Source organism: Periplaneta americana, chromosome 8, assembly GCF_040183065.1.
Source record: "Periplaneta americana isolate PAMFEO1 chromosome 8, P.americana_PAMFEO1_priV1, whole genome shotgun sequence".
Classification (NCBI taxonomy): Eukaryota; Metazoa; Arthropoda; class Insecta; order Blattodea; family Blattidae; genus Periplaneta; species Periplaneta americana.
Genome location: NC_091124.1, coordinates 49,672,593 through 49,687,209, shown reverse-complemented (window position 1 = coordinate 49,687,209; position 14,617 = coordinate 49,672,593). Strand labels below are relative to the sequence as shown.

At 35.7% G+C, this 14,617-nt stretch overlaps 1 protein-coding gene across 1 annotated transcript in view; it reads right to left on the bottom strand.

Annotated features, from left to right (window-relative positions):
- Positions 1-14,617, bottom strand: part of LOC138704706 (fatty-acid amide hydrolase 2-B) — an 86,995-nt gene that overhangs the window by 59,255 nt on the left and 13,123 nt on the right. Inside the window, exon 2 of the mRNA XM_069832846.1 lies at positions 11,905-12,082. Coding sequence (XP_069688947.1) covers positions 11,905-12,081 — 177 coding nt within the window. The 5' untranslated portion in view covers position 12,082. The remainder of the gene's footprint in view (positions 1-11,904; positions 12,083-14,617) is intronic.

Sequence of the window (14,617 nt, the reverse complement as noted above, 5' to 3'; positions counted from 1 at the left end):
CAACGTGAGTTACTAGTACGAAGGACGAAACTGATAATTGGGATTAGGTACAATAGTCTATAGTGCGATAATATGCACATTAGAACTGAAGCCTGTGTCGAAATGAACAGCCACCATTTTCAAAAATGTGTTTAAATATCCATATTATGATTATTTTTCAATTTAACTTCATTCTCTATAGGCTATTATACGCTAATGTGCTGCAGACGGTATAATATACACTGCATAATGAATACGTCCGAATGAATAGCTCAGTTCGTGAGTAAAAACACTCATTGTTAATACTGTACTGTATTTTGATTAAACAGAAGCCTAATGAAAATTATCAAACTCAAAATAGCGATATTTCCTAGTTTACGTAAATGGATGAACTACTTTTCTTCCCTCCTATACCTAGTAAAGTGATTTGTTTGTATATTACGCCAGTATCATCGAACTCCAGTCGTGGAAGAAGGTAGCAATCGGTGTTGATCCAAAGGTAGAGCCAGGTTAATATTAAAAATGTTAGTAAAAATTAAATGATGTCCCTGTATAACTACTAGAGATGAACAACGATCGAGAAAGCGAGACTATCAGCGAAAAGCCGAAAACCCGCACGACAATGTTGTATTACGTCGCGTCCTTGACGTAAAGACTGGTTATGTTTCGAGACTCGAGATTGATCACTCCCGAAGTCCCGAAGTCAAGCTGCCTTGAATCGCCACAGTTGTTTATGCCTGACTGAACTTTTATATACTTTGGCAACTGTTATACATATATAAACAATCAAGTAGCCTATTTTGAACATCATCTCTACCTTTCAGTGTATAATAATCCGTTCCCCAGTCTTTATTTAATTACTAGGCTCTTATTAAAAGGTTAGAAATTTTCTTTTCATATGTTTAAGAACAAGTGTGCAATCTCAAGTAAAAAGATATTAATGTTATGTTTTATGTTTCTTAGGAATGCAAATTTATTTGAGAATTGTTTTTTTTTCTATTTATATAACCATAGGTAATATCATATAATAGAACCAGAACATTTTTATAACTAAGATACTGTTCTGTTTTTTTTTGTCTCATCTAAACATTTATAATGTTATTTATTTCAATGATGTATGTTATTCAAAGTTATGAAATCTCTCCACGCCGACCAAATGCTATTTCGAGAATGATGAGCGAGACTCGAAGCGCACGAGAATGACGAGACGAGACTCGAAAGACAAATGCAATGAACACAGCGAGCGAGAGCGGCAGTTAATTTTGTTCATCTCTATTGAAAGACATAAGTTGAACGCGCACTTTCAATTAAGACGCATGCAGACTTTGTGTCTACATGGTGCATCGCGTTGAACGCCATCTTCATTACGTATATATATAGGCTATATATATATATATATATATATAAATTAATAAAAGTATATATTAAATACAAATTCATTACTTACGCCTATTTGATTCTCAAAATTGTGGCTTAAAACTCCACAGGCACTCCTGCTTGCCATAATAGTGAATAAAGCTAATCGAACTTGCCGCTATTTTAAGTTTAGAAGGTTCAATATCTTATATCACTATCAACATCACCAAACAAAACAATTTTAAATTTACTCACGGTCACTAGAACAATAAACTGCTAGCTACATGCTGCTGTTGAACGAAATAACGCACAAAATACCCACTGGCGTTGGGTAGCTTTCAACTGCATAGACTTGCATTTCGTGCACTATTGTATGCATTGCTTGCATGTGTAAAGTTGAAAGAAAAATTAAATCGTGTAGATGCGCTTTAGTGTATTGCAGTGGCATACGCAGAATTTTGTCAATGGGGGATCATTATTAAAATTGTTTACAATTTACATTATCGGTCTTTTAAATATTGTGCACTATTATTATTATTATTATTATTATTATTATTATTATTAGGCTTATTATTATTATTATTATTATTATTATTATGTTACGGTGTATTTATTAATATTATACTATGTTCTAATAGAATATATTCATGAACATCCTTATAAAATCTTTCAAAAGTAATTTTTTCACAGCAATCCAATTTCTAACAAATTTTAACTTCTGTTTAATTTTATATAATAAAAAAGGCTTGTGTCATTATTACATTTACACAGTCATATACATATAGCCAACAGTTATTTTTATATGATAGGTAAGACATTTTACGTGACAATGAAATATATTGAAATAAATGTAATTTTTTTTAAAGTTCAAGGGAGGGTTCAAGCCCGGTAACCCCCTCCCCTTGCGTACGCCCTTGGCATAGAAATAAAAAATAAAATTAACTCCAAATCCTTAATATATGTCTAAAGTAGCATATGGCTTAATTTTTTCAGATTTGTATATGCTTCAATAAAAAATTATGGCAAATGATTGATTTTTTTGTATCATAATAGCCCCATTTCATCCTGCAGGAAGATGTGAACTCAGAACTGCGTCTTAGGTAATAAACGTCTAGATTCTTAGTGATAATTTTATTATTGTGTTATATCATACTTGCTATCGCTACAGTCTAGTATATACAGTCACGAAGCTCAATAGGTAGTAAATATGCATCCATAGATAGTTGCTAATCACTAGGATCGCTAATATCGCCTCATTACAGACAATGCGAAATAGTACCGGCACAGTCTATTGTTCCTAGCAACCTTACAACGCGAGCTTCGTGACTGTATATACTAGACTGTGCTAGCGCGATGGGAGAAGTTTTCATCACGATTGGACTTACGTTATACGGTCGGTAATTTTATACTTGCTGGCAATCCTAGGCTTATACCTGAAGTCTTTTCCGTCAAAATCAGGTTAGGGTTATGGAGCTAAGAATAATTTATTTCGGTCCTCCGTCAGGGAATAAATGGTATCTCTCATCAGCTCGCTTCTAGTTCATTTTAGCGATCTTTACGAGATTCTCCTTTTCCCATATTTTCCTGCAATTGTATAATTGATAGTGCTCACTGCTCTGTGAGCTACCCAGAAACTAGAAATGAAGAAAATAATATATGACGTCGGCAGTTAACATTTTTCGTGCTTCGACACTCGGGGATATATAAAATGGCGGAATGGTTTTGAGTTATTGCTTCTTGCGAAATTTATCTACATTTCTAAATGAGTTACAGAGCTATAAAAGTAATTACAAATACGATTTTAATTTACGGGTGCATATGGACGAATTACAACATTAATGCACGCTACACATTCCAAGTGCCATTATACGGTGGAAATCTGGTTTGCAACAACCGCAGACCCAGTTCAAATCCGACTATGGAGGAGTTGAATTTGTGGTGGAAAAAGCGAAGTTTGTGACGATTATCCTCAGAGTTCTCCCGTTGTTCCTCTCGTCATTCCATCAACACCCTTCACAATTCGTCATTTATAACTCCGTTTCTAAAAATAGGGCACCTACTTCGACTTCGACTTCCTAGAAAATCGTGGCACTCAATTCGAACATTTCTTTTCCTTTCAGCATACAATTCGCATGCACCATTGAAAAAAGGCTAATCATGTGGATTTGTTGACTGTTGGAGTCAGGTGATGTCTATCCGTGACGTATTTGTAGACTACCAAGCATCCAAAATTGAGGTTTGCCTCATATATATTATATAGAGAGAGGCAGCGAAAAGTTACCGCACTATGCAGAGAACGTGTTTGTTGAGCGCATGTTATTACGTAGTGTTGCATTACTACACTTATTATTGAACATTATTTGTGTTATTTGTGACTCCACTCGTCAACTAAACACTCCGTACGTTTCCCGTTGTCTGCGCACTCCATCCCCACCACTCGGAAATTTTAGGCTACCGTAATGAAACTGAACGCCCTCTCGCGCTGCTACAGCTTACCGGTGAGTCGAGCAGTGGATTGCGGGCAATCTGTGCCCTGACGTCCTCTGTATAGTGCGGTAACTTTTCGCTACCTCTCTCTGTATTATATAGATCAGTCGTGCTCACAGAGGGCAACCTGCACTCACATGTCAGTGCATATACATACGTGGGTGGAGCTAGGGCAGGGCGAAGTGGATTACGCTGCGATGACGTAACAGCGCGCTAGCTCGAGCTTTTCCCTAGCTGATCGAGCCTTCTTGGCTTGTAAACTTGGCTTTCCTGACAGATGTAGTCAATCATTTAAATTACCTAAACATTACCTTGCAAGGTAAAGATCTCCTGATTATTGATTTGTTCAATAAAATTAAAGCATTTCGAATGAAACTTAATTTGTGGACACAACAAATGCAAGAACGCAATAAGCCTCGTTTTCTAAACCTAAGCAGATTTGTGTCTAATGTTACGGATTCAAAATATGCTGCATTTGTGGAGTCTTTGACTAACTTAGATAAGGCATTTGAGGAACGATTCAATGAAATATAATTCTTCCAGTTGGATTTTCAAATATCCCGTTGATATATCCACCGTTCCCTCCACGCTTCAACCGGGTTCGAATCCCGGTCGGAGCAAGTTACCTGGTTTGAGGTTTTATTCCGGGGTTTTCCCTCAACCCAATACGAGCAAATGCTGGGTAACTTTCGGTGTTGGACCCCGAACTCATTTCACCGGCATTATCACCTTCATATCATTCAGACGCTAAATAACCTGAGATGTTGATACAGCGTCGTATAATAACCCAATAAAATAAAAAAATCCACGTTTCAAATGAAATTAATAGATCTCAAATGTGGCAGCTTTCTTGTGGTGAAGTTCAAAATAACTGAAGATATGACTACACTCTATCATATCTCATCTGATTGTTTTCCACGTCTGCACAGGCATGCAGCAAAAATAATGAGTATGTTTGGTACGACGTACTTATGTGAGCAGGTTTTCTCTGTTCTAAAATGTGTGAAACCAGCCACGGATCACAGTTAAGCGATACGCATTTGACATCTATGATTCGGCTGCATTCTTGTTCCAGATATTACTCATTTGGTGGCACAAACACACATGTAATGCCTAGCATTTTAAGTTTACGACTGATCCTAAAACACTGTTTCTGTTAATTTCTTTTGTCAATGTAAACACAATAAATTTATTTATATTGTTTATATTTCGTTTGAAAGACGAGTTAGCTCTGTGGTAGAGTGTCTGCCTCCAGACTAGCCGACCCGGGTTCGATTCCCGGCGGGGTCAGAAATTTTAATAAAATTTCTACCTCTGGACTATGAGAGATGGCGGTGCACAACTTCTGATCACTAGATTATGCACCAATATGCCTGGGTTAAATCCCAAATCTCTCCACAGTGCATATGAAGAAAAGGCACTGTTGATAGTGATTCGTCCGTCGGATGGGGACGTTAAGCCTGGCGGCCTTGGTGCTATTCGACAGGAGTAGGTTACGTGCCGGCACCGGGTTTCCCCTTCTCCTTCCTCATCTTCATCATCATCACTCATTCCCGACACTACACTTACACGAACACTTACACATACATGACATAACTCTTCACACAGATACACATCATGTACTAGAAAATGGGTCACAGTTCTGCCATCTATCCGCAGCATGCGGAACCCCAATCACGCACACACAAATTTTTTCCAAAAACATAGCTCCTAGCATTTTAGACCATGCCTTAAAGGAGGGGCAGGCAATTTTGTAGTTTGCTGTCTCGAGTCACGAATTTACCCGTCCCTGCCTTGTGACAGTTCTAAGCCTGCATAGAATGGGAAGGAAAATGTTGATTTCCAATCAGTACTGCTCTATTTTCGATCTGGGACTGAACTAGTACTGCTTACTTAAAGACCCGGGACCGAACTAGTATTGTTTACTTCTTGGCACCGGACCGAACTAGTATAATTCTTGACCATGGGACCGAACTAGTACTGCTTACTTAAAGACCCGGGACCGAACTAGTATTGTTTACTTCTTGGCACCGGACCGAACTAGTATAATTCTTGACCATGGGACCGAACTAGTATTGCTTAATTAAAGACCCGGGACCGAACTAGTATTGTTTACTTCTTGGCACCGGACCGAACTAGTATAATTCTTGACCATGGGACCGAACTAGTAAACTCGGCCCATGAGCACCTCTGATATAGATGATTGACTTCAGTGAGAATAGAGAAGTTGAAATAAATAATGCGAGATTCTCATCTATGAGAGCTAGAAAAGTAGCCTAGTGTGAACATAAATATTCAATAGTTCAAACACTAAATTGCAGGTACACATTTAAACAGTGATGTTGAAAAAGTTAAAATTTTATAGCCAATTAGAGTCCAGAATCCTTTTCGTTATTATAAGAGTCAATCTACAAGAACAAGAAATCGACCATTGTCCTTTATCAATAACGCGATTCGATTACTACACATACGAGTCAACGTCAAGTATTGATAACAGTTTTATACTTTTTTAGGTAACTGATTTAAACTAAGTAGTGTGTGCAGCAGACTAAAGTGGTGGTAGAAAATTCACAGAAAGTCATATTTTCCTGTTATGGCCTTGTGTTCTATATTTTAAATAATTTTTATGTAAATATATGTACTTGGCCTTTTTTCTCTTGTTAATAGACTACCTGAAATAGAAGTAATTCCGAGTCAACCAAATTCCATTGATAAGAAAAGCATGTTTAAATACCTATTTGGGTTCAGGCAAGAAATAAGCACACATAAATAGACGCAAAAATGGGAAAATACACTGCTTAAGTTAAGTTTTCTTATTGGTATAGTCTGTCTCTTATCAGAAACGAAAAATTAAATAAGAAATAAGCAACTTACATGAATCACAAATAAGTTATAAGAAGAACAAATTATGGTGCTTTCATTTTTTTTACGATGATCATTGATCAGGATAGAAGTTACGGTAATGAAAAAGGAAAATCGAGTCGTTTTAAAGATTGTCTTTACCTTCGTGTTTAGATAAAAAAATGAAGTAAGCAAGGGTTCTTATTCATTGTGATCGTTACAAACGGCTAAATATGTGTGACCAGAAAGTAACTGGATCGAATTCTGATTAGTGAAATATGTTGTTAGTCAACAGTGTATGCAATGGAGGAAGAAAGGAACTGACCATCCTACCCCATTATCTTCTGGTTTAGTTGCCTCACGAGCGATACCTTGCCACTTATGAGTATAGGTAGGAAGTTCGTGCCAAAACAGTAGATTTCAGTTGAGTACAGCGAGGAGTAGGCCTATAGATGTCACCCGCGCCTCGCCCTGCTACCGCTAGCTACAGACGATACACAGTTCACATAAACAATGCATAGTGGCATTCTGTGGAGCTGTGTAGAATAGTGAATAGTTTGAAGAATATTGTTAATTTATATTAATATTTTAGGTTCTGAACAAAGTGAGCTATTCTGTTATTATTGTATTATTTACGTAATGTTAATATTATGCATGATTCCAAAAAAAATAAACTCATCTGTTATTAAATAATTATGCAAACAGGTGTGTGTAACACGTTTATTTTTTTTCCAGATTATTGAATGTTGACGTCTCGTGCTGCTATGCATTCAGTTACGTTACAGTCCAAGTTCAACATCGGAATTACGATACGAACATTTTAGCTGTCATTACAATAGAAATGAAACATTTTCTTGAAAACAATTATGGGTTTAATATTATGTGCCATATACTAGATAGGCTACACTATTAGATTTACAAAGTAGTTGTTCATCTGATGATGCTAAGATATACTGTATAATATTTCAGATTTGCTCCAGTAACGTCTTGTGACGTAGAATGAATATTTTCAGAGTACAAAAATATTGTTTCTTTTGCCGAACATAAAAGGAATATTTCTTTAGATGAAATGAAAATGTTCATTGTTATTTGTTATAATGAGAATAGAATCATAATTGTATACTTCGTATGTTATTTTTATATGTAGGGGAGTTACGAAGTTCATAATTACAAATTATTGTTTTTTATATTATTCGTTTATTGTTTTCTTGTTCTAAGGCTGTGGTCGAATGGAGCACATATTTGGTTACTACCCGGCTGTACATGTTTGTCGTTCTGGTTCACTGACATTGAGAGATGAGCTATTACTTTTCATTCGTTAGAGATATAGTCCAAGCTCGCACAACTTAACAATTTTGGTACTAACTTTCTATCTCTTCATATGAGGTCCCAACCTGTTTTCGGACAGTTACTAAACAACAGGGTTAGTTAAAAGTCCTGCACCACCTAAATAACTTTTAAGCATGTGGTTCAGTGACATGAAACTTGGTATGTGAGGATAACCATATACTAAGAACTCAGTAATGGTATTACGGAGTTTTTTCTGCTTCCGGTTTAAGCGAAAGTAACTCCAACTCTCTTATTTTAAATGGAACACCTAATATATATTTTTATTTTTGAATAAAGCTCATTAAGAGCTTTTCAAGAAGTACCCACACTCGATACTTCTGTACAAATTCAGTGTTGCTAAGGCAAGAAACCAGAAAAGTGTATCGAATATTAAAATAATAAAATACTCCTTCCTTAACAAAAACAAAACAAAGCTAGCTCACCTTATAAATTATGTGCTCAAATTGGTAGCCCTCAGCTGCTTTACAATGTGTCACTCGATCATAGAAACCATTTAAGGAATGATTTAACTAGGCTTTAGGAATATCTTGCGCCACTTCCATTTTTATTTAGCAACACTGAATTTGTACAGAAGCTCTTAATGAGCTTCATTCAAAAATAAAAATATATATTGGGTGTTCCATTTAAAATAAGAGAGTTAGAGTTACTTCCGGTTAAACCGGAAGCAGAAAAAACTCGGTAATACCATTATTGAGTTCTTAGTATATGGTTATCCCCACATACCAAGTTTCATGTCATTGAACCAAATGCTTCAAAAGTTATTTAGGTGGTGCGGGACTTTTAACTAACCCTGTATATATATATTTTTTTTTCAGTACCAGTTTCGTTTGAAAGATGACAAATATTTTACATTGAGCTTAAGACTACATGAACTTCAAGATCGGTACGGTGCAGGCGATTGTATTCCAGAACACAAAGTTTGAAAGGGTATAGAGTACAACAATTACGAACGACGATAGTAGCCTTTCAAACAATAATGTGTTACTAGTTAAGTCCACGGTGCATATAACTGTTATGCAGTATTACCTCTTACACATGACGAAAATATTCTGCTCGTAGGACTTGCACAGCCTTGAAACTAGATAATGTTGAATGATTACTTCCTACACCACATGTGTCTTTTGCAGAGGACTTTAATGCAAACTGTAGTCGGATGACTCATTTGATGCCAGGACGAGATTATTTAGTTTATTAATTTAGCTTATTTCTTAATTTTCTTATTTATCTCTATTTATATAAGTATGTTTACATAATTTGTTGTCATAATAATTTACTCATACTGCGTTAGCTGGAAAAGAGATTTCGCTAAAGGGCCTGTTTCACAATGTTTACAATAATTCTTGCAAATTGCACACTTATGTTTCACAACCTGAGTTTGCAAAGCTGAACTTCACAAAGAAGTCAAATCGTAACAAATGAAATTTTGTATACTTTGTAAATGTTTTGTTCCGCAATGAAGTGATTTTACTTAATGTGTAAAATTTAACTTTCAAAAGCTATCTCATACATACGGGCTATTCCATATAAAATCGATCAGTAAAAACACCTCGCATTTGTTATATTCTAATTTTTTCCCTACTTATACAAGGTACTGAGGGGAGTGCATTTTAAAAAATATACTATCGAAAGTCAAACGGTTTTCGTATTATTGAGCGACAAATTTAGCGTATTTTATAAAAACAAGCCTCTTTCAGCGCTCAGAACTCTGGAACCATTTACTGCACAACATTGAACGAGAGCTTATTTTGAAGCTGACATTTGGTACGTTATGTTAAGAAGTAATCCTTATTTTTATTATACATAGAGAGACAGATAATCTAATTTTACTTGCTTTTAGGCTTTTTGGCCATTTGTAAAAATGTAAAAAATATTGAGAAAAAACCTTGCATTATTAAGAGGGATTCGGCATTGTTTGCTTAGTGGTACGGCAATAAGTTTGGAGGGTATTAAATAAATTATTTTCACACGCCTAGACTTGAACGGCGCAGTACCGCACGCACTGGCCGAGAGCTGAAGATAAGCGAGCGTTGGGCGTCATTTTACTCCTGTGTTTATGAAAACCTGTGATAAAGCTAGCACAGCCATGACTGCTAGACGACACATCACGTGTTTATGTCTCCTGGCTTGCTTACCTCGGCTAGTTCCCGCCTCACAGTCAGCTGGTTAGTTCACGCGCGTACTATTTATTTTCTTTATTTGATATTTTCAATACTTTATTATCAACATACCATCAGTAAAAAATGTGTTTATTTGTACTTTTAATGCGTAATCTAACTATATATTTTACAAATATTTTTTCCTAGCCAAAGGTGTCTTAATGAGGAAAAACCTAAATTTCTCCATTTTCATAAAAAGTAAGAAAATCTGTTTATATATCAATATAAACTTTAATTTCTCAGCATCAAAATAAACCATGATTTTGATAATTGGGTGAAAGGGTTTAGGAGCTATAACAGTTTAAAGTTGCAAATTTTATGGAAATACGATAAATTTAAATATTTTTAATTTAAACGCTATGAAGTTCTGATGCCTCAAACTTTGCACAAAGCATTGTATCACAGTTCTCTACGTACAAAAAAAGTTTCATTGTATTTAGACATACATACATACATACACTCTCTCTTACTCTCTTTCTTTCTCTCTCTCCTCCTCTCTGTCTGTCTGTCTCTCTCTGCTACACAGACACACACCCACATATCTATTACTTTCTTACACATTAATTATAATACACGTGTATTCTCACACACATATACACGTGTATTTCAAGACGACAACTTGGCTCAATTTCACTATGTTGCCATCTAGCGACTGCAAGAGAAGTTCCGTTATAACCAAGCTGCGGATTTTTAGGCACTAAAACAGTTGAAATAGGCAGGCAAAATAGGCATTCAAAATTCTAAAATAGGCATTTAAAAAGACACTAACAAATTTCTAATTCTTAATGGCTAACACGACTATAGCGTAGCATTATACACTACTTTCTATAGGAATGGCATTATGGCAATGAATAATTAAATATTCGTCCAAATGTTGTAATGAGAACTGATGTCTATTGTCTGTAAGAATGTTCTTAAATTGGTAGAAACTCCCTTCCACTTCACATGAAGTGATGGGCAATACTTCAGGGATCCAATCTCAGCTGGGGACCAAACCAGTGGGAACGCAGTAATGTCAATGTATTTTCCAATCAGTGCTTCTGATGACTTTTGCTTTGGCAAATCTCCACGGTATACTTCACGTATTACAGCAGAAAACTCAATTCCATACTCAATTCACAAATTCACAAAACGGATACACAGGTTAAAACAACTACCCTAGTCAACTACCACAATGATTCATGCGGCTTTCGAAATACATTTTTTTTAATTGGTTGATTTTAAATTATTCGATTTCTCCGCGCTCTGGTGGCAGTAAAACGTAACACACAGAATTATCGATAGTTCTATATCACTTCCCTCTGCTAGATAAAAAAGAAACAAATTACAGATTAAAAAAATGTCGATAGAATGGTCAGTGAATTCAAGTATAATATATAATACGGATATTTAGGCACTTTTAGGCATTTATAAGAAAATACGCATTTAATAGTGAAATAGGCAATTATAGGCACTATAGAATTCGCATATAATACTCACAATGTCTTAAAATGGATATGTAACCTAAAATCTTCCGCCTTCAGGTTAAGGATTGAAATAGGCCAATAGGCATAAATCTGCTTAGTTATAACCCTGATGGAATTCATACAGTAATAGCTTGTAACTATACTTCTACCTAGCGATCGTTACCAAAACAATTCATTTTCGACAGTGGCTTTACGAATTCTGGTGGTGGTTCTCGTTTATATGTCGTCATTTCATAACATGGGAATGGCCAATCACGACTGGAACTTACCTGTCCCGTTCTGATCATGTCAGCCAGCTGGGTGGCGCTGTAGTACAGTAGTTTGCTGCGAGGTGGGGGCAGTCTCTTGCTACGTCGTATGTTTTTAAAAAATATGAAGGGCAACATAAAACATTTCACCATCCACATACCAACGCATAGCAGCCAAAGATCCGCTCTACAGCCCATTCTGAAACAAAAGGAACATTAATAATAATAATAATAATAATAATAATAATAATAATAATAATATTAATAATAATAATAATAATAATAGTTTATATTCCACTCAAGCGGTATGATAGAAAATTACTACAATGCTATGAATATAACATAATTAATACAATACAATACAATACAATACATTTCAAAGCAATACAATACTACAATACAAGACAATATAATACATAATTAATATAATACAATGACAATTCTTTTCATCTTCACAACACCAATAAAATAATTATGTAATAATAATAATAATAATAATAATAATAGTAATGATAGTCATATCTAAATTAAATTAAATTAAATTAAATTATTAAACTCCATCACAATTATAACTTCAATTTGACTGCGCCCGTAAGAAATCGTTTAGCCTTTTCTTGAAAGTAGTTATTGTCTGGCAGTCCCTAATCTTCTGAGGTAGAGAATTCCATTCACGGGGGACTGAGACAGTAAAAGAGGATGAATAGTGGAATGTTCTATTGGCAGGAATTGCTAGGATTTTGGCTCTTCTGTGACCTGGTGTTTAGATTGTGATTGGAGGATACGTAGTTAAACCGGGAACGAAGATAATTTGGAGCAGAAGTGTGGAGAACAGTAGACATTGGAACCGTTATGGGAATAAACTGCAGAAAATGTATAGATAACGTGCTGATAACCACCAGTGTTATACTTCGATTTTCAAGTTATTAAATGAAACATATTGTGTTACAGTGGGGTTTTTATCAGGTTTATAGTTTTTTTATGACTAAAAGCCAGTGTTTGGTCATATTTCACCAGTGGCGACGCTAAGGTGTAAGTACTGGGTGGGCTGAAAAAATCTGCTTACCCTATATCTTTTTACAGAGCAGATATTTCTCAGCTCTTCTATCAATTTTTTTATGACATAGACCTCACAAGAAGATTATGATCACTCATATTTACCTCCAAACAGAATACAGATTGGCTATAACAACATAACTTATTTGTCTCAGAGTATCCTGTTAACCAAGGATATTTCTTCTACGATGAAAATTGAAAATTTCTATTTTGTCTTCCTCCATCCGTTATTTTAATATGTAAATGTGGTGTCAATCTTTTATCTTTGTAAGCACATTTTGTTTCATAAGTCCAACTTGAAAATGGTTTCTCTTTTAATTCTACAAATAATAACCTTAATATTCTCTCAGTATGAGCTATTTTACACAAAATTAATATGTAAAAAACACACACACCGCGCGCATGCACTTTAGATTAAAATAACACTCAGCAACGCAGCACATTCACAGAACACCAATATAGCGCAACGTATTATTGTGAAGGTGAGGCTAGCCGCGTTTCGTAGTGAGACATAGCGAATCGATACCCTTTCCCCGGTTCCTCAAGCTTGCGAGTCAAGGTCGTATCATGTCTTCTGTGGCTTCTGCCACAAGCGTCGTACTGAACTCTCCATCCTGGATTTAAGTTACTTATGTATGGTGTTGATACTATGATAATGCTATGTAGAGGAGTTCTGAAGTAGGCTTTATTACTGTTTAACAAACGATGGAGCACATATTGAACGTTTAATTTAGTAAATGCATTTAATTAAATTGAGAAAACTGTCCAAGATAAACTATGTTTTCATCTTACTTACAACTTCGTTTATTCCAATCCATTCTGTCAAACGCCTTTCCTAGGTCCACAAATACTATATACACTTCTTTATTCTTCTCTGGTATCTTTCGACGATTGTATAAATGAGAACAAAATAATGAACGAGATTTATTAATAATTGAATACTCTTTCTAATTTAAGTATCACAATATAGGTATTTACCTCTGATTGAGGTTCTGGCTAATATGTACGTCTATTATCAGGCAGTACATCCCACTTGACTATATGTGTCAGGGGAAGAACAATAATTTGTATAAATTTGAAGTCTGATTAATGTAATATGTAGCTAGTCAAGGATGTATGCAATGGAGGAAGGAAAGGAACTAGCTACCCTACCGCATTATCTCTTGGCCTAGTTGCCTCATGAGTGGTGATTTGTTGGTGTCACTCGTGAGATCCAGGCTGTCTTCGGACAGTTGGCTAAAGAACAAATGTAAACAACAATATGAGTATGGAGATACAGCTATTGGCAAGTTATGCATAAGCTTTACAAATGGTATGAAAGAACGACAAATGATTACATAAAATTTACACTGTCACACGTTAAAAGTGTTAAAATTGTTTAAAAAGGTATTTACCTTCGACAGACGGCCCGTTTCGACGCTATTTATCGTCGTCTTCAGTGTCTCTTGAACCACTGCTGATTTTGGCTCTGCGATGTGCAGTTGTCGATGGTAGGGGTAGGGGTGTGTTGTTCCTATGGTGGGGGTTGGCTGTCTGTATGTTATGACGTCATAACATACAGACAGCCAACCCCCACCATAGGAACAACACACCCCCACCCCTACCATCGACAACTGCACATCGCAGAGCCAAAATCAGCAGTGGTTCAAGAGACACTGAAGACGACGATAAATAGCGTCGA